The following is a 23,740-nucleotide window of genomic DNA, read 5'->3' as shown; positions in this document are numbered from 1 at the left end:
AGCCACCGCAATGAGAAGCCCGTGCACCGCGACGAAGAGTAGCCCCCACTCTCCACAACTAAAGAAAGCCCACACAGCAACGAAGACCCAGCCATACATACATACATAATACATACATACATACATAATAAAGTTCCCTTTAAAACAAATTGTGACAGGCGATGAAAAGTGGATACCATACAATAATGTAGAACAGAAGAGATCATGGGGCAAGTGAAATGAACTATCACCAACCACACCAAAGGCCGGTCTTCATCCAAAGAAGGTGATGTTGTGTATATGGTGGGATTGGAAGGGAGTCCTCCATCATGTGCTTCTTCTGGAAAACGAAATGATTAACTCCAACAAGTACTGCTCCCAATTAGACCAAGTGAAAGTGGTACTCAACAAAAAGCGTCCAGAATTAGTCAACAGAAAACGCATAGTCTTCCATCAGGCTAACGCAAGACCGCATGTTTCTTTGATGACCAGGCAAAAACTGTTACAGCTTGGCTGGGAAGTTCTGATTCATCTTCCATATTCACCAGACATTGTACCTTCGGATTTCCATTTAGGTCTTTACAAAATTCTCTTAATGGAAAAAATGTCAATTCCCTGGAAGACTGTTAAAGGCACCTGGAACAGTTCTTTGCTCAAAAAGATAAAAAGTTTTGGGAAGATGGAATTATGAAGTTGCCTGAAAAATGGCAAAAGGTAGTGGAACAAAAGGGTGAATACATTGTTCAATAGAGTTCTTGATGAAAATGAAAACTGTGTCTTTTATTTTTACTTAAAAACCAAAGGCACTTTTTGGCCAACCCAGTATTATGTATACTTAATATGGTACAGTCATACATTGGGATACTGTGCAGTTGTTAAAAAAAAAACCACAAACCTAAAGTAGATTTATTCTACTAATGTGGACCAACTTCCAGTGTGATAAAGCAAGATGCAAATCAATGCATGTAATATGTTGCCACTTTATTTCAAAGGAAAATATATATGTATATGCATGTGTTTGCATATTTTTATCTTTAGAGAATTGGTAAGCAGAAAGTGCATTGGAGGGAAGGAAATTTATTTCTCACTCTATACTGTTTTGTACTGTTCGAATATTTTAGAAAATCACATTCATATATTACCTTTAAAAACAAATACATTTTTTAGTTTTATATTTTAATTTAAAAAAAAATTTTGGCCGTGCTCTGCAGCTTGTGGTATCTTAGTTCCCCAACAAGGGATCGAACCCACACCCTCAGCAGTGAAAGTGCCAAGTTCTAACCAATGGACCACCAGGGAATTCCCTAAATACATTTTTAAAAAAAGATTAATTGAAGTAAAAAATGTTCTTGGTATTTTGGGCAATATATAAACGTTGGTATTTGGGCAAGAAGTACTTTTTGCTGTTTTGTCATGGAAATTTACAATTTTTATGTATTTTTAAATATCTATAATAGAAAGTAGAAACAATTAAAATTTGAGAATTGAGAAAATTTTTCAATTTCTTTTATTCTTGAAGTTTTAATGAGATGCTGTATATGGAAGCACAGAGTGGTAGTCTCAAAAAGTGATTTGGCAATTAAAGTAAAAAGATAGGGCTTGAGATTTTTGTATGTAGGCCTTCTGGAGAAATTTGTGAAGTTTAGTAGCTTTGGATAGCTTAGGTAGCCTTAGATAGCAATATCATAATGGAGAAACCAGTTTCAAGAGAGAAGGAAAGCAAGAAGTAGCATTTGCATTTATTGAGGGTCTATAAGGTGTCAGGAGGTGTATGTAAATTATCTTATTTAAGCATCAGTAACCCCATGAGTAGGTGGTGTTTTTCTCCGGTTTACAGATGAAGAAAGCCAAGTTCCAGAGTGATCAAGTACCTTTCTTGAAGTCCCACAGGTAGTAAGTGGCAGAGCTGGAATTTGAATCTAGATCTGACTGACTCCGAGAAAATCATGTCTCTGCTATTCTACAGTGATACTTCTTCTGCAGAAGCATCTCTTCCTGCCTCTTAACATTCATTCTATATTGTAGCTATTTGGATGACCACTCTGCAGTATTTTCTTTGCTATCTTTCTGGTTGAGTAATGAATAGTTTTGGTAGAATCAAGTACTTCAATTTGCCACATTTTTGATGCCGGCTACATAAGAAAAATCTGACCTTATAATAGGATTTTTTCTCTTTATTTTTAAGTAAGTAAAAATAGAAAATATGAGAATAAATTTCTTTCCTATTATTTATGAATTTTTGTTCTTTTTTTCCCCCAGAACTTTATGAAATCTTCCTCTCAAGAGCAAAGGAACGGTGGAAAAGCTTCAGTGAAACAAATTCAGAGAATGATGTAGAAGGTGTGATTTTTTTTGTTGTGGTTAATAAAAATTTCTCAAAATCCAGTTGCTGAGATACTAGTGTGATTTTTACAGTGTATCAGGAACTAGTAATTCTTCACATACATTATCTCCTTTAATGTTATAACCCTTTAAGTAGATGGTATTATACTGAATGATATAAGAGGAAACTGAGGCTCAGAGTATTTAACTTGGGAACAGTGAAGCTGTAATGTAAACCCAGGTTGTTGAACCCCCGAGTCCAGGTTTTAATCACAACAGTAAGACTAATGGGATACAGTATTTTTAGGCCAACTCTTAACTTAAAGATAGATGATCTGCACACCTCACTTGTGACCTGTTGTCTCCCCTCTCACTGACTTTCATTCACTCCCTAATGTATTATTTATAATTCTTATTGTGCCTTAACCTTTGTTCATTTAATTCACGCATAGACTTCATCTTTCCCTCCACTGTCATCAGGTTTTTTTTCCTAATCATTTTGGCGAAAACAGGAACACTCTTTTTTCCTGTCATCATCGTTTATTAAATTTAGGTAAATTTATTTAAATATTTCTTGTCCTTGAATAATGGGGAGCTGTTTATCTGCCAGTCACTTTTCTTTCTACTTCATAGAAGGCAAATTTTTCTCTTCCCTATAAGTAAAACTCTAAAAATGAGCATGGTTTAGGGTAGAGAAATGGTGCATATCTCATAGTGGTTTTCTATGAGTATGTAAACAACTCTGTTAAATTCCTTGAATACTCTTTTTTCTAATTTAGAAAAGTGAACAGTATGGTGGGGAAAATTGACTAAACAAGGTTAGAAAGAAGATTTGATTGGCAGAAAGGTTCATGTAAGTATCATCCCAAGACCTGTTAGCTATGTCAGCTATTTGTGGGAAACTAAAAGTTCAAGGAAGAAGATGTAAGAAGTTTTAATTGGCAGGGCCTCAGCCTGAGTTTTAAACTCACTTTTATGAAATATTGGAAGCGTAAGAATTAAAATTATGAGCATTTACTTCAGAGACATTTTGTCATGATTAATAAATGGTAAAAGTTATATTTTAGTAGAAATTAAATGTAAATGAAGAATTGTTTCAATCAGAAAAACTGTTCTGTTTAAATTACTGATTTCTTATTTCCTGGGTGTTTATAATTTGTAGTTGTCATTAAACTTTTTTAGCCATTATCTTTTCAAATATTACTTCTGCCTCATCTTTCCTCTCCTTCTAGGACTTCAATTACATGTATGTTAGACCATATAACAGTGTCCCATAAGTCTCTTATACTATTTATTAAAATTCTTTTTCTTTCTGTGCTTCAGTTTAGATGATTTTTGTAATCAGGTTCATGAATCCTCTCTTCTTTTATATCCAGTCTATTAAATATGTCCTATTTATCCAATATATATCTTTAATTTCAGAAATTATACTTTATAATTCTAGAATGTCTACCTGGTTCTTTTTATAGATTCTATTTTTCTGTGGAAATTATCTTTACATCCCACACATTTCCTCACTCATTTTCTCTATTTTCTTTAACATATTTATAGCAGTTAATATCCTTGTTTAATTCCATTCCTGGATCATCTGCAGGTCTGCTTCTATTGACTGGTTTTTCCCTTGATTATACGTCATATTTTCCTTATTCTTCGCATATCTTAAAAGTTTAAATTGTATGTTAGTTATTATAAATAAAAAAGGTATAAATTGAAGCTGGTGTTTCCCCTCAGAGGAATTATGCTCTTTTCTGTTAGGCCATTGGGTTATCGCCTCAATTCAGTCAGTAACTGAGCTAGGTTGGGCAAGATTACAGCTTTAGATAGACTTAGTTAATCTTGGGTTTCAAATTTGTTGATAGGACGAACTGTCCTATTTTGACTACAGGCTCCCCTCTTCAATGAGACATTCTCCCAAGGGCCATGTGCTTATGAGTTATTTCATTATGTCTTTCCAGCTTGGCCTTCTTCACTACACTAGCACTCAGCAAAAGTCCCACAGGGTAAAACCAGATATACATTCAGGCTCCTCCAGATCCTTCCTGTCACATCAGTCTTATGTGGCCATGAAAAGCTCTTCTGGTTTCTCTTTCCCTAAGCAGAGTACCTTTGTCTATGGAGGCTCAATCCTGAGCCCATTCTGAGACTTGGCAGATGCCCCTAGAAAGAAAAATGGCCACTGGTATCCACTCACCTAGGAAAGGGAAGGCTCTTCTCTTTCTGGGATTTATATCCTTTAGACTGCTTTCCTGGCCCTCAGCAGTGAGAACATGGAGTCCTAACCACTGGACCGCCCGGGAATTCCCTCTTATGCCTTTTTTAAAACAAGTGGTATTTGAAATTCATTCTTTTTCCTAGTTGTTATTGTGGCAGCAGTAGCCTTCCCCTACCTTCTATGAAACCCAGAAGCAGAAATCTTGCACCATAAAACTTTCTGATAAATGTATAGATACTTTCTTCATATTAGAGGCTCTAAGTTCCAGTAAAAGCTATATGGCATTTCTTTAAATTTCTTAATTATTCAGCTTTTAACTTTCCTTAAGTAACATATATGCTGTGTGATCATTCTGTGTTGGTAAGATTGAACTTGGTATAGTCAAGTAATCATTTCAATTTTATCTAACTGGCAAATGCAGGTGTATCTGTTGCTGATCGGGAGGCCAGTCTGGAATTAATTAAGTTGGACATATCCCGTACATTCCCATCTCTCTACATCTTTCAGAAGGTAAGGGTTTCTAACCAGCTTGTAACAACTAATTTTTTTTTTAATCCAAGGGAACAAATTCTCTAAATGCATAGCTCTTATTTTTTAAAAGGCAAAACTGTAAAAATTGTAGACCTTTATATAAAAAATGTAAAACTAGTAGGAAAAGAGTAAAGGCATTTCTGTTATTTTATTCCACTGTTTGAATGCATTGCAGTTAACATAGCACATAAAGGTACTTGATGAGTTTTCACTGAAGTGAATTTCTTTGTTTCACTTTCTATTCTGTAAAATATTTAAGTTTTAACATTTTTGCCTAGTATATTGTTAAAATATAAAGAAGTTTGTTCCAAAACTTTAAAATTTTTCATAATTATAATACTATTGAAATAGGAAGAAACAGTTTATTTTTTGTGCAGAGGCTGTTATGAAGTTGTTTATATTTTATGAGGAGAGAAATGATTACATTTTATATGTCTATATGACTCAAGTCTTTATTCATGGAATTCTTCTATCTTTATATTGATAAAATGAGATTAAAAATTTTACCATTAAGATTAAAATTATTAATAAACTTAATTTCGTGTAGCTTGATGGTTTTCTCTTGCTGAAACTGTATTATAGCAAATGAAAGAATCTATTTCCATTATAATTTTATTGTACCAAATTTAGACATCTTTAAAATTGCAGACAAACTACATAGCTTGTATCCATCCATCAAGTGAGTTTATTTGGCTTTTTTGGTTTTCCATAATTAAATATTTTTTATTCATACTTTAGAAAACATCTTTGCGGAGTGATAAAGTATACTGACTAAAACTAGTCATTTAGGAAATGTAAAGTTTATTAACATGTTTTTTGAGAATCAACTTAGAGACAGTTATTTGTATAGCTTGACATTTCATTTTTCTCTCCTCTAAGGGTGGCCCATATCATGATGTCTTACATAGTATATTAGGGGCATATGCATGTTACAGACCTGATGTTGGTTATGTAAGTATTTGTTTCAGTCTGCTTTTTGAATATAAACATTTTATCTCTCTTATCTCATAATATCTTATGTTGTATTAGCTCCCAAATGTCTGTATCTTTATGTTTTTTTTTCTTGGTCATATTAACTTACCCGGAGAGGAATCGTCCCATCTCCTACCAGAGGCTTATGAGACTGATAGCCAGCTTTCTCGGAGAGCAGCTGGGGATTTTACCATTCAATTCGTAAACTTTTATTTATTGTTCCTGCTGTGGTGCCTTCTCCCCTTCTCCCTAACTCTCCTTTTCCTGACTGTCCCTTCAGAGATAAACCTCTTATGTTCTGCTGGGTTGAGGGGAAGGTAGATGGATACCTGTCCATACAGGATAGAGGAGGGGATTTGCTCCTTTCACAGATTTTCAACCAATCCTAGTTTTAGCCCTACCTTTCAATTTTAGAGGAACCTGATAACTTCACTTCCTGAGCTTTCCAGATTTTGTGACTGAATTGACTTGCTGCTTATTGGCTTTCTCCTCTGCACATATTTTAGTTTCAACATTCTCCATTTAATTAAATTAAAATTTCTAAAATGCTGTTGACATCTTTTATCTACTGTTTATATTATTTTCCATTCTTTTCATCCTCCTAAGTTAATATTTATCTTTTTATTTACTGTTATTTTAGTTGGATTTGGGAGGGAACAAAGAAAACTGTATGTTCAATTTGTCATGTTTAACTAGAAATCATTAAACCTTCATCTTCTTGCCTTTGTCTTAAAGTAGAAGAATTTTAGAGATCTCACAATAGGGTGGCTGTGTGGTACAATTTATCCTATTTTGTTGCATGTTCATTTGTATATTTGTTTATTGATCCACTTAACAAATATTTATTGTGTGCTTATTGCTATATGCCAGGCTTTGTTCTAGGCATTTTGTTCACCTTAGTGAACAGAAGAAGGATTCTTCCCCTTTTTTTTTTTTGTTTTTTGCGGTACACGGGCCTCTCACTGTTGTGGCCTCTCCCGTTGCGGAGCACAGGCTCTGGATGCGCAGGCTCAGCGGCCATGGCTCACGGGCCCAGCCGTTCCGCGGCATGTGGAATCTTCCCAGACCGGGGCACATACCCGTGTCCCCTGCATCGGCAGGCGGACTCTCAACCACCACGCCACCAGGGAAGCCCCCTTTTTGATGCTTATAATTTAGAAGGAGGAGACAGACAATAAATAACAACAAATAAGTAAATCATATGTTATATTAAAAGGTGATAAGTGCTATGGAAAAAGTATGGCACGGGTTGAGGGGAAGTGAAGGTTTGGGTATGGAATGTAGTATTAAAGGATATGTCCTTATAAAGGAAGTAAAATTTGAACAAAGAATCCCTCTTGCTCATGTGTTCTGTAATAGAACTGTAAAGACATTATGTAACCCCTTCACATTTTAAAGTTGACATTCATTTAAATTTTTTCATTATAAGTTTAATTGTAAAGGATTTAATTTTTAGCACTTGTTAAATATTGATATTTTAAAATAAAACTCATACTTCTTTTAAAAAGTGTAGCCAGTAGAATTTTAACACTATAATGAGTTTATATATGTCATCATCCATTTAAAGAAAAATATATGAACGAGTTCTTCATTAATACTCTACAGAATACACAGATTTATTGGCTCATTGGATTTATGTAAAATGACCACCTTAGAACCTAATTGGTGATGGCAAGCCTCACTGGCAAGCCAGTCAGTCAAATCAGACTTGTTTTATAATATATGATAAGAGTAGTATAAACTATATTGGAATACATATTTCATGATGTGGTTTGATAAAATAGGTTTTTAACTGCATTAATGAATAATACATACTTAATCTATAAGTAAATCACACAGAAGTTTTATCTGTGGAATTTCTTCAGTATATCTTGTAAAAATTTGGTAATGGTTCACATTCCAGTTATATTTAAAATAACCAAGGACACCAATCTGTATTGCTCTTTTATTTGTTCTCCTGGTCTCTCCGTGTAAGTCTGTTATACAAATCTCTACCAGAAGTGCTCTGTAAACTGTTCTTTTAATGAAAGAATGAATATTTTTACAACAGCAGTTCCCAATTACTTATCTGCTAAAAAATGTGCAATAGCTGCTCGTAACTCACAAGCAAACATCTGTATAGCTTAGCCTTTTACTGAAGACCTTTCATAATTTGTAAATGCATCCTACTTTTTCTAATTTTTCCCATTAATCCCATTATAAATCGTTTGTTCCAACTGTGCTGGCCCTGTATGTCTCTGCTGACGTGTCTTTTCCATCTTAGAATGTTTTTTCCTCATTTGTCCAGCTGCTCTTCCGGGAATCCAGCTTCACTATCCTAACCCCCACAGCCTCTTCTTTCTTGGAATTTCAGCGGCACTTCTCATAGATCTCTCTTTTTTTTGCGGTACGCGGGCCTCTCACTGTTGTGGCCTCTCCCGTTGTGGAGCACAGGCTACGGACACACAGGCCCAGCGGCCATGGCTCACAGGCCCAGCCGCTCCGCGGCATGTGGGATCTTCCTGGACCGGGGCACGAACCCGTGTCCCCTGCATCGGCAGGCAGACTCTCAACCACTGCGCCACCAGGGAAGCCCCTCATAGATCTCTTTTGTTCCTAGTTCTTCACTTTCTACCTCAGACAGATGTGTTATAACAATGGAGACAGTCACCTAATTTTCATTAACTTTTGTGAGTTTATACTCTGAAATACTTCAAACTGAGAGAAAATGAAAACTAGGTAGAATACTGAGATAGACTTTTGTAGCAAGTAAAAGCTGATACTTTTTTCTTTTTTCCAAAATTTTCCCTAATACTTTTTAAACCACATGAGCAAGAAAGAAAAGTAAAATTCAGGGAGATTTCATAATTTTTAATGGTTCTCTATATTTACCTTTGTTGGAAAATAAAAAGAAATTTAAAAACTTGGTTAATTCTACTTTGTAATGTCACTTTGTAATTTTTCAGGAATACAATAAAATAAACTGTATAGAATTATTATTGTAAGCACATTTTGATTAATTTCTTTCCCTTTGAAGGTCCAAGGGATGTCCTTCATAGCAGCAGTTCTCATTCTCAACTTGGAAGAGGCAGATGCCTTCATTGCATTTGCAAATCTCCTGAATAAGCCATGCCAGTTAGCCTTTTTTCGTGTGGATCACAGCATGGTATGGACATTTGGAATGAATTGTGTTTTTCTTTGACAGTTTCTATAGTCTGAATGCCCTTTTAGAGTGAAAAACAGTAATTAGAAGACTAAGATAATCTGATCTAAAATAAGCTTTTCATTGAATTATTATAGTTTTATGAATGCTTGATGAAAAGACTCAGAGATGTTAAGCAAGATTTTCTATTACTATTAAGGATTTATTTTCTCTATTTCTAGAGTGTACTCTTAAATAATTTTGTTGAAATTTCTATCTTTAGATGTTGAGATATTTTGCAACGTTTGAAGTATTTTTTGAAGAAAATCTTTCCAAACTGTTTCTTCATTTCAAATCTTACAGTCTTACACCAGACATATACTTGATAGACTGGTAAGTCATAACATATGTAAAATATAACTATTAAAAGGAAACAAAGTGTAACTTTTTGCCTAGAGTAAATTTCATGCACAGTACCATACATATAAAAAGCTCTTCGCTTACATGTAGAGAAACTCATATTTTTGTGGAGAGGCATGTGATTAAGAGCATGGACTCTGTGTTGAAATCAGAATCCCTCAGTTTGTGTTTCAGTTTCCTAACTATAAAATGGGAATAATAATATCTATATCTTGAGTTGTAGTGAGAGTGTTTTGCATGGATTATCTCATTCAATGCCTGGTACATAGTAAGCTCTCAGAAAGAGTTACTTGCTGTTCCTTTAATATTCTTAAGACAAGGGCTTATGATAGTTATGATAGTGTTTCTTTATCGAGGGCTTTGTTTTTTTCCAAGGCCTTATCCAGCTTTCTGACCGAGTAATGATTCCTTATTTAGGTGCTAATGTCTTTTTTCAACTTTACAATTCTAGCTCTTCTGTTTTAACTTGGAAATTTTGCCTAGGACTCTGGTGAGCAGTAAAATCGATTATAGAGAGGGCGGGTGAACTTTGCCCAAGAGATGGAGCAGTTGATCGTAAGATAGACTGTTAGGAGTACATGTGAAATATTTAAACCTTAAATCCTAATCATTAAACATCAGTGGGTTTCATATAAATGATATTGTTTTAGTATGGAAAAATAAATTAATAATGGCATTGATCAAGTATCTTTCCAGTTGTTTGAGGTTTCTTTTATTTAGGCTTTAAAAAAAAAACTAAGTTATTTTTCAGTGTATTCTCTTCCATTCCCATTAGGAACATTAGAATTCTGTTGAATAGGACCCAAGATCATGGGGAGAGCGTTTTATAATATGGGACCCAAGGGACCAAGATCAAATATGTAAATCTGTAAAAGAAGGGGGGAAAAAAACTCCTCAACTGTCCCTCTTAAGGACTGTGAACATGAGGCAAAGCAGGATCACAATTGATAAAGGGAGCAGGATGGAATTAATACTGAGTGAGTACTGTATACTAGAAACTCCCTAGGCAGTACTGGTACCCTTTCTCATTTTGAACAGTGAATTAGTATTCTCTGTACTACCAAGAGTATCTTTTTTGTTATGCAATTAAATGTGTTTATGTTTATAACTTAAGAAGTAGACACGGATTTTTGTTTCACTGCCTCTGTTGAGCTTATAACATATGAATCCCAGGATCAGTGGTGCAAGAAAAAAGAGGAATAAATGAGTGGCAGTGCTAAAAGGAATTTTTTTCATTTTTTAGTGGCAGAACCTTTAGTTTCCTTGTTCACGCACGTTTCACCAGCAGTACCTCAGATAAACACAGTCTGTGTAAAAATGTGTACCTTCTTTGCCAAGGCAACATCAAGAGAAGTTCTCTAGCACCTACTCTCCCTACTTCCTCAACCAGAGTGCTACCCCAGAGTACCACTGGATAAAGACTTACATGATCAAACATTATCAGAAAGGATGTGAAAAACCATTTTGGTGATTCTATTGGAGGGTATACATGCTCCAAAAGAAGTAAAGTTTGGTGAAGGGAAAACAAAACAGTGGATGTTTGTGGAAAGAGAAAAGAGGAAAGTCAGACTTTATGGTTTTGTATTTAGGTTACTAAAAGATGGTACTTGGTTTCCTCATACAGTAGTAAGAAAAGTAACTTGTATTGAGCATTTCTTATGTGCCTGGCACTATTCTAAATACTTTACATTTATTAACTCCTTTAATTTTCAAAACAATTCTGAGAGGTAATTTTATTTTGTTTACTAATGAGGAAACTGAGGCACAGCAAGGATGAGTATCTTACTCAAGGTAACACAACCAATAAGTTGCAAATCTAAGATTCAAACTCAGGTATTCTGATTTCAGAGCCCATACCCTTAACCATGAGGTTATTCTGCCACTCTAGTTTGTATTAGGCCATATCTCGACGTAAGGTTGTAAATTCACATACTTCATTTCCAACTACTCACGTTCTTTGAGCGAAGGAGCCATATCTTATTTGCCTTTTTCACCCTAATTAAGCACTGTTCTTTTTATATAGAGATACTTAATGAGTGAATGAATAAATGAATGAAAAATTCCAATGACTTTTTCCCCCTAATTTTAGGATCTTCACACTATATAGCAAATCACTACCACTTGATCTGGCCTGTCGTGTCTGGGATGTATTTTGCAGAGATGGGGAGGAATTTTTATTTAGGACTGGATTAGGAATCCTCCGACTATATGAAGATATTCTCCTACAGATGGACTTTATTCATATAGCACAGTTTCTAACTAAATTGCCAGAAGATATCACATCAGAAAAGCTGTTCACCTGTATTGCAGCCATCCAGATGCAGAATAGTACCAAAAAATGGACTCAGGTAGAGTGGCATTTTCCTACTTGTAATAGATGTATAAAAACAGTCTATTTCTTGTAAAAACAAAAAGTCATGTATTTCTCAAATATTAGTGCTTAAATTTTTTAAAAACTTACAAAAATAATTTTTGACTTTGGAAAAAAAAAAAACGAATTGCTCTGCTTTCACCTCTCCAGACTTATGGCTTTATTTTTATGTAAGTCCAGTAATATTTTATGAGTTTAGTGAAGTACAGCCTACAATAGTCATGTATTTGCCAGGGCAATTGTATAATTACCTTGGTATTTCAGATAGACAACAGTTGTTTTAAATACCTGATGTGTACTAAGGGTTTGCAATAAAAAGAATGTAATGTATGATCCTGACTTTTTAGATGCTTAATCTTGTTAGGGAAGCAAATATATTGGAGGGAAGCAAATATATTGGCAGTCAAAAGTTAAATGACATAAAAAATAGTGTTAACACTTGCTCCATGAATGATAGCCAGTAGGCATTATAAGCTCTCAAGTTTTATTGCTTATGAAAATGAAAATATAAGAATATTGGTCCAGAGGATGTTTTGTTACCTAACAGTAATTTTATAATATTTGGCAAGTGATGAAAACTGGAATCTAACTATATATCATAAAATTGGGTTGAAACAAACAAGAGGATTTGAGAATGGCAGTCTTTCAGGGGACAGAGTTATGTGTACTAAAGCTGTTTCATGTTAATAAACTATAGTTTTTAAAATCTCTTTAATCTGCATGGTAGTTTTTTTGAGGATTAATGTTTACTTTATATAATTTCCAGGTCTTTGCATCTGTGATGAAGGATATTAAAGAAGGAGACAAGAATAATAGTCCAGCTCTGAAAAGCTAATCTTCAAAATTAACAGACTAATTGCAATATTAAAAAAATGTTTTTGATAAAAGTATTTTGTTTCCTATGTAAACAGCATGGAAGAAAATGTTGAAGAAAGCTAAGAATCAAGACTTGGAAAACCGCTGATTTTGAATTCCATGGCTGAAGTAAATGAGTACCTATTGACAGTATTAATAAAAAAGTATTTTATAGGGAGAGCCATTTTACAAAGAAAAAAGTTTAAATGGCTAGTTCATACTCCGTAATTTGGAGTGAACAGTTTAATGCAATAAATTTTTTTAACAGCTTTGGAGATAGTTCAAATTTTTACATCTTTTCTTTTTTAACAATTAGCATAAAGGAGGAGCATAACAATTAGCACTTTGGAGGTCAGAACAGGATTGTTAAATACTACTTTAACTTCCAAAATACTATTTGAAATAAACACCTTAGTACAGATATTATCTCCAGTTCCACACATTTGAAGATATTATAGACCAAGAATAAGCAACGTTGATTGTAAATTATTTACGTCACTGAAGTTGTTTATCTTCACTCACAGGTTGGGGCAAATTTAGGTTATCTGGGAACTAGAAATATTGGTAGGAGATTGTTTAGCATTTGTGTAGGTGTTTTTCCACAGTACCATGTCTATTTGTTTTTGAAAGGAAATTGTTTCATTTCCTCAAGGAATTCCTATCACTCAGAGCATTTTAGCCTCTCTGTTTCTAGTCTAAGAAATTGTTCATCTAGTAATTTAAGAAAGCTAACTGGTAGAAGAAATTTCTTTGCACTTTAATGGACTGAAGGCTTTTTGGGGGGAGTAAGTCCATAAATACAAATGAGGTTTTTCACTGGTAAGAGTAAAAAGTCATGAATTTTGAGAGTTCTTAATTAGAATGCTACTTGGCAAGACTTTAAATTTGTTAGTTAAAATTCTTTCACTGTAGAAACAAAATCTGTTAATTCCAGTTTGAAATTGGAAATCTTAATATGTAGCCAAGTCCATGACTTGTAAAACACTGTGTATAATTTTCTAATGAAAGGAAATAAGAGTAAAAGGTAAAATTAATTTTTTTCTAATGAGTAACTTTGATTATATTAGGATAAAGGAATGATTAACTATCGGTAAATTGACATTAAATTTATTATAATATGTTTAATTCTTAAACCTAAAATAAATCACTTGAATATCATGAGTGATATCTATATAAAATGGTATTTGGTTAATAATTAGATTATAGTGTGCTTTTATGTTGCAATTTTGTTTGAAACAACACTTAAGCACACTATTTCTGTTAGTGGTATATAGTCTTCAAACTAACAAGCCTGAGAACCTTGTTAGTGTAGCACCTGCCTCTTTAGGAGTATGGGACCAGACGGTACCTATGTATTTTTACCCCATGGGTCATTCTAGCCTAGGGACCACTAATGGAACCCTCAGAAGTTAACTCCTCTCCTAGGAGCTTGCTTAGTGGAAACTAGTAGTGTAGTAAAATATTGAGGGAGTACCCAGGGTCTTAATAGGTTTTAGAATGGCATTTTAACTCTGGTAACTACTTCCTTGGTATTGGTGGCCCTGATAGAGGGAATGTAACCCCTGGCAGTAATCTCATTGAGGTTATACTCCCTGCCTAAACTTAATCTTACTTTTGTGTATTTGTTTTCAGAGTTGGACCTAAGTTACTGTATTTCTTTTTCTCATTTTTATTATTGTATAGTTTCTTTACCTTTCAAATATAAATGTGTATATAAAATGTAAATACAAGGAATTTATTAAAAACCACTATTAACAGTTACTGTGTAAATAAAACTCGTAAGCAGAGTAATTACTTGAAATGAGTCTTCATTATTTTGGGGATATTTAACTACATGTGGAGATAAAAAGGGGATAAACTTTTTTGCCAAATTTCTCTTCCTGGGATGCACTGGACCTTTAGCCTCTTGAGACTGAGAGTACTGGCAGCTAAAATATTTTTACTGTCTTTTCCCTTGAACCTCTTATACATGCAGTATGGAGTTACTCATTATTCACATGGTCAGTTGTATGACAGTTTTTTTGGTTAAAGTATATTTTCAATTAAAAAATAACTTTCCTAAAAGCCTCAAGATAATGTGAAATTTAATATGGTGTTGTATTTGTTTGTCTATTTAATCAGTATTTCTCACTTCATTGTCCTTTTAGCACAGGTCTACATTGTATTATTTAAATGCTACTGGAAGACTCCAGCAACTAGCATAGTTTTCTAAAGTCAGAGAACATAGTCATAGTTTTTGTTGATTTCTTTTGCAGTGATGACCTTCATATAATGTTGTTGGTTTGAGTATATACATATATATATATATATATATATATATATTTTTTTTTTTTTAATTGAAGTATAGTTGATTTACAATGTTTGTTAGTTTCTGGTGTACAGCAAGGCGATTCAATTCAGCTATACATACATACACATATATATATTTTTTTCATATTCTTTTCCATTATGGCTTGTTACAAGATACTGAATATAGTTCCCTGTGCTATACAGCAGGTCCTTGTTGTTTATCTGTTTTATATATAGTTTATATCTGCTAATCCCAAACTCCTAATTTATTCCCACCCACCACCCCCTGGCTTTTCCTCTTTGGTAACCACAAGTCTGTTCTCTACGTCTGTGAGTCTGTTTCTATTTTGTAAATAAGTTCATTTGTGTCATATTTTAGATTCCACATATAAGTGTTATCATATAGTATTTGTCTTTCTCCTTCTGACTTACTTCACTTAGTGTAATTTCTAGGTCCATCCATGTTGCTGCAAATGGCATTATTTCATTCTTTTTTATGTCTGAGTAGTATGCCACTGTGTATATATACCACATCTTTATCCACTCACATGCTGATGGACATTTAGGTTGCTTCCATATCTTGGCTATTATGAATAGTGCTGCTATGAACATTGAGGTGCATGTATCTTTTCAAATTAGAGTTTTCTCCAGATCTGTGTCCAGGAGTGGGATTGCTGGATCATGTGGTAACTCTTTTTAGTTTTTTAAGGAACCTCCATACTGTTCTCCATAGTGGCTGTACCAATTTACATTCCCACCAACAGTGTAGGAGGGTTCCCTTTTCTCCACACCCTCTCCAGCCATTATAATTTGTAGACTTTTTTTTTTTTTTTGGCCACACCGTGTGGCATGTGGGATCTTAGTTCCCCAACCAGGGATCGAACCCGTTTCCCCTGCAGTGGAAGTGCAGATTCTTAACCACGGGACTGCCAGGGAAGTCCCCTATTTGTAGACTTTTTGATGATGATGGCCATTCTGACTGGTGTGATGTGATACCTCATTGTAGTTTTGATTTGCATTTCTCTAATGATTAGTGATGTTGAGCATCTTTTCATGTGCCTTTTGGCCATCTGTATGTCTTCTTTGGAGAAATGTCTCTTTAGATCTTCTGCCCATTTTTTGGTTTGGTTGCTTGTTTTTTTGTTATTGAGTTGTATGAGATGTTTGTATATTTTGGAAATTAAGCCCTTGTAGGTCGAATCATTTGCAAATATCTTCTCCCAGTCTGTAGGTTGTCTTTTTCTTTTGGTAATGGTTTCCTTTGCTGTGCTAAAGCTTATAAGTTTTGATTAGGTCCCATTTGTTTATTTTTGCTTTTATTTCTAGTGCCTTGGGAGACCTAAGAAAACATTGGTACCATTTATGTCAGAGAATGTTTTGCCTATGTTCTCTTCTAGGAGTTTTATGGTATCATGTCTTATATTTAAGTATTCAAGCTATTTTGAGTTTATTTTTGTGTATGGTGTGAGGGTGTGTTCTAACTTTATTGATTTGCATGCAGCTGTCCAATTTTCCCAATGCCACTTGTTGAAGAAGAGACTGTCTTTTCTCCATCGTATATTCTTGCTTCCTTTGTCAACGATTAATTGACCATAGTTGTATGGGTTTATTTCTGGGCTCTCTATTCTGTTCCATTGATCCATGTGTATGTTTTTGTGCCAATACCATGCTGTTTTGATTACTGTAGCTTAGTAGTATTGTGTGAAGTCTGGGACTTTGCCTGCAGCTTTGTTCTTTTTCCTCAGGATTGCTTTGGCAATTCTGTGTCTTTTATGGTTCCATATAAATTTTAGGATTATTTGTTCTCGGTCTGTAAAAAATGTCATGGGTAATTTGATAGGGATCTCATTAAAACTGTAGATTGCTTTGGGTAGTATGGCCATTTTAACCATATGAATTCTTCCAATCCAAGAGCATGGGATATCTTTCCATTTCTTTGATCATCTTCAGTTTCCTTTATCAGTGTTTTATAGTTCTCAGCATATGTCTTTTACCTCCTTGGTCAGGTTTATTCCTAAGTATTTTATTTTATTTATTTGATGAGATTTTAAAAGGGATTTTTTTGTTTACTTTTCCCTTTCTGATATTTCATTGTTATTGTAAAGAAAGGCAACAGATTTGGTTTGAGTATATTTTTTGACTCTACAAAAGTTAGGTAGCATTGGCAAAAGGGCATTGAGATTTTCAAAGCCTCTTTTAGGATAACAGCTTTCATTGTAGCTTAGGAACTAAGGCTATTTTTATCTAGAACAGTCAACTTTTTAGAGTATACATTGTTGGAGGGTATAATACTAAAGCATATAATCATGGAATAATTTGTCTTAAAATGCCATATGGTTTATTATGATTTTTCATTTCCTATTTTTGTTTGGATAAGGTAAAATTATTTCGTATTTCATGAGCATATTCACACAGCAGAGATTGGTATAAAAGGCAAAAATCATGTGAGGTAGCAATGGAAAATCAGATTTTAATTTGCCATGATTGTTTTATAGTTTATCTGACATAATATAGTGTCAGAAAACAAAGTCTTACCTCTGGGGGGGAAAGTGATTTTTGTATTGAATTCATATTATTTTGATTTTGTCGAAGCAGTGTCCAAAATATGAATTTCCAAATGTAGTGTCAGGGAGGAAGAAATTTTCCTCTACCCTTCTAAGTTTTTCTGGCAGGTTTAAGAATTAAATTGATGTGAGACACATTAACAGATTAACAGGAAAAGACAAGAGTTTAATAACATGTATTGTGGGAGAGAACCAGGAAAACTGAGTAACTCACCAAAATGACTGAAACCCTCACCTTAACTACTGTCTTCAGCTGAAAACAAAAGGGGATGTGGGGGGTAGTGGTTTGAGACTTCAAAGGGGGAGGCAATGCATGTGGAGATGAAAAGCAAATGTTTGGTACACAGATGTTTGCTGGGCCTTGCAGTACACTGAGTGGACTCTGATCTCTAGGCCCTGCTGAGTGTTCCCCACCTCACCTAGCCCACATTCTTAGCTCTATTCCAGAACAGGCCCTTTGTCAAAATTCTTTTTGGCAGTAAAGGGGTCAGTAACAAGAAAAGCTTCCTGAGTCTTCTGTTTCTTAAAAATAATCAGGCTAAATTAATCCTCATGCCAAAGAGATACATTCTGGGGTGACAAATTCTGCTTCCCTACAGTGGTAAGACCATTAATTTGGACTTCACTGTTTTACAACATGTAAAAATGAAAATTAAATAATTTTTTAAAAGATTTAAAAATATATATTTTTTTTATTTTGGGGAAATTAGCCACTTCAGAGAGAGAAGATAGCCTTGCCCTTTAAAAATATTGTTTTCTAGAAATGCAAATCAAAACTACAATGAGGTGTGAATGGCCATCATCAAAAAGTCTACAAATAATAAATACTGGAGAAGGTGTGGAGAAGAGGGAACCCTCCTACACTGTTGGTGGGAATGTAAATTGATATAACTGCTATGGAGAACAGTATGGAGGTTCCTTAAAAAACTAAAAATAGGATTACCATGTGATCCAGCAATCCCACTCCTGGGCATATATTCAGAAAAGATGAAAACTTCAATTTGAAAAGATACATGCACTGCAATGTTCATAGCAGCACTATTTACAATGGCCAAGACATGGAAGCAACCTAAATGTCCATCGACAGATGAATGGATAAAGAAGATGTGGAATATGTATACAATGGAATATTACTCAGCCATAAAAAAGAATGAAATAATGCCATTTGTAGCAACATGGATGGACCTAGAGATTATCATACTAAGTAAAATAAATCAGGAGAAAGACAAAAACATATAATATCACTTATATGTGGAATCTAAAAAAAGTGATACAAATTAACTTATTTACAAAACAAATAGACTCACAGACATAGAAAACAAACTTATGGTTACCAAAGGGGGAAGGGAGGAGGATAAATTAGGAGTTTGGGATTAACGGATATACACTACTATATGTAAAATGGATAAACAACAAGGACCTACTGTATAGCATGGGGAACTATAGTGAATATCTTATAATAATCTATAATGGAAAAGAATCTGAAAAAGAATATATATATATATACACATATGTATACCTGAATCATTTTGTTGTACATCTGAAACTAACACAACACTGTAAATCAACTATGCTTCAATAAAAAACATATTGCTTATTTACTAAGAGTGTAATTGCAGAAGTGAGCTACTTCGTACTTTGAATGAATGCAGGAACACTCGGTAAGCCCTGATTATGTGCCAAGCACTGCCTCAATATTTTGATAGGCTACATAAAGTTACAAGGCTTGGGAAGTTAGCAAAACTGCATTTCTTTATAAACATTCTACCATTCATATTGATCTTCTCTTGGTTCCAACTGAGGTTTTATTTTGTACATTTTATTACGTGAGTTGGGTTTATTTTCTAAAATACTCCAAGAAGGAAATTTGACTTTACGAAAATTGCATTGCAGGCTTCCCTGGTGGTACAGTGGTTAGGAATCCGCCTGCCAATGCAGGGGACACAGGTTCGAGCCCTGGTCTGGGAAGATCCCACATGCCACGGAGCAACTAAGCCCGTGTGCCACAACTACTGAGCCTGTGCTCTAGAGCCTGCGAGCCACAACTACTGAGCCCATGTGCCACAACTACCGAAGCCTGCGCGCCTAGAGCCCGTGCTCCGCAACAAGAGAAGCCACCGCAATGAGAAGCCCGCGCACCACAACGAAGAGTAGCCCCCGCTCGCCGCAACTAGAGAAAGCCCACGTGCTCAACGAAGACCCAACGCAGCCAAAATTAATAAATAAATAAATTTTTAAAGTGCTTCATTTTTTGAACGTTTAAGTAAACAGTACTTCCATTATTTTATTTAAGGTAAAAATGACAGGTACTATTGCAATATATTTGAAAAAATCATTTTTGTAATAAAAGTAAATGATTAATATAGACGTGAAGGAGTATATAAAATTGATAACAATGGGGTATATACGTTTGTTCTCATTTTTCATCTTCATGTACAACACTATACAAAATGGTATAAAAGCAGAAAGTGAAGCCTCAAATGTTTTTGGTCTAAGCAGTATTGATAATCAATATTGTAAGTACATGATGTATTCTGATTATCAAATAAATCCTAAGGCTTTTAATTTTAGCTTCTATATTCTTAAAAAACTTTGAAAGGGAAGTATTAACTTGATTAAAACTTTTGTAGATTGTAAAATGCTTTGAATGCCTGTGTTTGGGCTTTAAAGTGTGAAAATAAATTGGAAAGTGTTTGAATGATAGGGTTTGTTTTATTCTTAATTTATACCAAGTGATTTTAAATAAACTGTGTATGCAGTAAATTTGTCATAACTTAGTGGTAATAGTTCTGATTTGATTTTTAAAGCCACTTATGTGAGCCGTTGAAAAACTAAACAATTCTCATCACACTTTTAATTAGACTGCATGTTTTATGATCTTTTAAACATGTGAATCAAATCCTATTATTCCTTAGTCAGGACCCTCTAGTGACATTCCTCATAATAAAAATCCAAATTTTTATTACAAGTTCCTATTTATTCTAGTCTCTATCTCTACAATTTCAACTGCCACTCAACCTTATTAACTTCACTGTGGATCTGATTTCTCAATCTCCCAATTTCCTATCTACCTAAGGGCTTTTACTCTTACTTTTCCTTTGGAAATATTCTTTGCCTAAGTCTTCGTATGGTTTATATTATCTTCTCATTTAGGTCTCTACTTAATGTCTGTTTACTCAGAGTCAGACTGTTCTCTACCCATCCTCTGTCAGTATCATGACCTTACCGTACTTCATATTTCTTTATAGTTATCTATTACTTACCACTAGCTAACATTATTTTATATAGTCGTCTATTGTTTCCACTACAATGTAAACTCTGAATTCAGAAAGATTGTCTTGTCTTTTATTACCTCCGAATTGCTAGTGCCCAAAATAGCGCTTGGCACTACACATGATAGATATGGATGAACAGATTGTTTTTATTTTGGACCATTCCTAGTGAACTTACCTTTCATTTAAAATATTTTTATTAGCTTATACAATTAGTTAGAAACTCAGATCATTTCTGGTTCACTCAGAAGTTCAACACTTAGAGATTGGCTAGAGGAGAATGAACTAGTAGACGTCAGAAACAGGAATATCAGGAGAGTGTGGGGGTCAGAAAAAACAAGGGCCAAATGTGTTTCCATAAAGAAGTGATCAATAGTGTCAGGTGTCAATGAGGTTGAGATGAGGACTGAGAGATGTCCATTAAATTTGACCATGCATAGTCATTGATTTCCTTTGTTACTTTGGTGTGTGTTCAAGTATTTAAGTACTAATGGAAAATATTCAGTAGAGGTTTAAGAAATAAAGAGTGAATGGGGTAATGTATAATCTAAGGTTCCTGAATAGGCTGCAGGGAGATGGATCCAGAGCATATCATGAGAGAAAGTGGAAAAGGTGTTAGATGCAGGTAGGTTTGTAAGCTTGGTGTTGGGAATCTGGAAGGGGAGTTCTGTCTCATAGCCATTGTTTACTTTGTGAGGTAGGCAGGAAGTGGGGCCATATAAGCAAGAGGGAGCAGTGGTTTTGTTTTTTGACTGTTTTGTTTCACTTCTTTGATTGGGTGGATGGTGAAGCCATTAAGAAATCTAGAAGAAGACGGCATTTTGTGGCTCATCTGGACAGTCTACCTCTGATTTTTTGTGCCACACCCTCTTGTCAACTCTGCTTCAATCATACTGGTCTTCTTCTGATATTCAAAACATACCCAAGCTTATTCCTGTCTTATTCTCTTTGCCCTAGCTGTAGCTTCTGCTTGGCCCATTCTTCCCCTGGACTAGCTGGCTGCTTGACATTTGGTTCTCAGCTTAAAAGTCTGTCACTTCCTCAGATACCTGATTACCCAGTCTAAACTAACTACCCAGTTACTCTCACACCACTCTATTCTAATATTTTGCAGAGAATTTCTCACATATACGTAGTTGTCTCAACTCCTGGAAGGTGAGTGCCATATCAACAGGAATCCTGTTTGCCTGGTTCACTGCTGTACAGCACCTAGAAAAGTTACAGGTACCCAGATGACATTTAAATGTATACCCTTAAAGTGAATGAACAAAACTTTTCATAGCCACTCTTGAGGTCTGCACAGTGGCAAACATGTCCGGAAACACCCAGTGCAACTCGTGTCAAGTGTGGGGCTAAGATATTAGATGAGATTCCTGTCCTTTGAGAATGAGATGAAATTGCCTTGAATTCCATCCCTCGTGTGTTTGGATAAATCTTCCCCATTTGATCTCTGAGGAATCAGAAGGGAAGTTGTTGGCCTTGAGTTGATCATCGAAGTCTGTAGAGCAGATACTGCAAGGAACAACAGAGAAAAAACAGACAGAGGAAAGACTGGGGAGGTGGGCCACAATTGAGTTCAAAAGAGGGAACAAGAAAAGATTTTCAGTACCTTAGGGAAAAACCCCTGTAAAAAGCAGTATTTCAGAAGTCGGGGCAAGAAATTTCGGAGTTAGTTTGGTGAAGGTCAGAAATCTTAGTAGTGTGAGACTGACTGATAGGTATTGTCTTTGATAAGAAAGAGGTATGATTTAAGAATAATTACTAATGGAGGTTATAATTTATCTTAATACTGAACTAGTTTCCCAAAGACCTGGGTTTGGCTACTGTTGTATCACAAAGTGACTGTAGGCTTCTGGGCAAGTTAATTTATCCTCTGTGAGCATCAGTTTTCTCACCTATAACGTAGGGATAAAAACAATCTGCTCTGCTAATCTCAGTGTTATGAAGGTTGCTGAAGATGGTTATGAGGGACGTGACGTGCATTGTAAACCCTTAAATTTTGTACAATTACAAATAATTAAAGTTGTTGGAGTCAGAAATGGAGGAAACAGGTGGTTACATGGCAGGTATACCATAAATTCTGAGGTTGGGGCGAGGGGTGGCAAAAGAACTTGTTAAAAGGGACTGCAGGTAAGAAAGGGAGGGACTGCAGGCTGAAGTGAAAACCAAGGGACAAGAAAAGCCCAGCTCCTCCCTTCAGGTGCCTTCTCTAATAACTGGTCTATTGAATTCCTGAACCTTACGTCTTTTCTACTGGCCACTCCGGTAGGCTTATCACTGCATTAAGTTCTCCCTTATCCTGAAATAACTTTTCAACAAGAACGCTACCATAATCTTACTTCTCTCTCCTATCCCAGCCACAAAAAGAGCCCTCTTCTGGGTCATTTCGGGGAATTTTCACTCAAAATGTGAACTGCAGATAGTGGCAAAGTTTAGCAACATTAGTCTCTGACATCTTCACCTGGATACTCAGTACATCTTTCTACCTAAAGGATCATCCATTGGCAGGATTTAATCACTTTAGCCAGTGTGTGAAGGTACCTTGCAAACAAGAGCGCTACTGAAGTCTGCATAGTGCGGCACCATCATCAATTAGCTGAGGAAACCGGGCCCTCCACGGTAGGCAGACTCGCCTAGTATCACACAGCTCGTTTAAGGCTGACTTCTGCAGCAGAACCCAGCTTCCCCAAACCTGAGGTCCTCGGAAAAGCTCACAGTCTCCCAAGAGAGTTCTGACGAAAACCAAACTTCGCCAAGTCTCGCGCCACCGGGACTCGGGGGCGGGGTGGAGAGGACGAAGTATCGCGAGATGACGGCGTTTTCCCGCGAAGG

At 35.3% G+C, this 23,740-nt stretch overlaps 1 protein-coding gene across 6 annotated transcripts in view; it reads left to right on the top strand.

The window, feature by feature from the left end:
* TBC1D12 (TBC1 domain family member 12) overlaps positions 1-14,584 on the top strand; it is a 126,196-nt gene extending 111,612 nt beyond the window's left edge. For 5 of the 6 annotated variants that reach the window (XM_073794174.1, XM_073794175.1, XM_073794176.1 and 2 more), the window contains 7 exons: positions 2,239-2,319; positions 4,935-5,023; positions 5,924-5,995; positions 9,033-9,161; positions 9,421-9,530; positions 11,647-11,905; positions 12,695-14,584. In XM_073794174.1, the coding sequence (XP_073650275.1) occupies positions 2,239-2,319; positions 4,935-5,023; positions 5,924-5,995; positions 9,033-9,161; positions 9,421-9,530; positions 11,647-11,905; positions 12,695-12,763 (809 nt within the window). In that variant the 3' untranslated portion in view covers positions 12,764-14,584. Of the gene's footprint in view, positions 1-2,238; positions 2,320-4,934; positions 5,024-5,923; positions 5,996-9,032; positions 9,162-9,420; positions 9,531-11,646; positions 11,906-12,694 lie in introns of those variants that run through there. The other variant, XM_019939668.3, reaches the window with a different exon arrangement.
* The last annotated feature ends 9,156 nt before the right edge of the window (positions 14,585-23,740 follow it).

Source organism: Tursiops truncatus, chromosome 16 (genome assembly GCF_011762595.2).
Source record: "Tursiops truncatus isolate mTurTru1 chromosome 16, mTurTru1.mat.Y, whole genome shotgun sequence".
In the NCBI taxonomy this organism is placed as follows: Eukaryota; Metazoa; Chordata; class Mammalia; order Artiodactyla; family Delphinidae; genus Tursiops; species Tursiops truncatus.
This window is presented reverse-complemented; position numbering and strand designations above follow the sequence as displayed.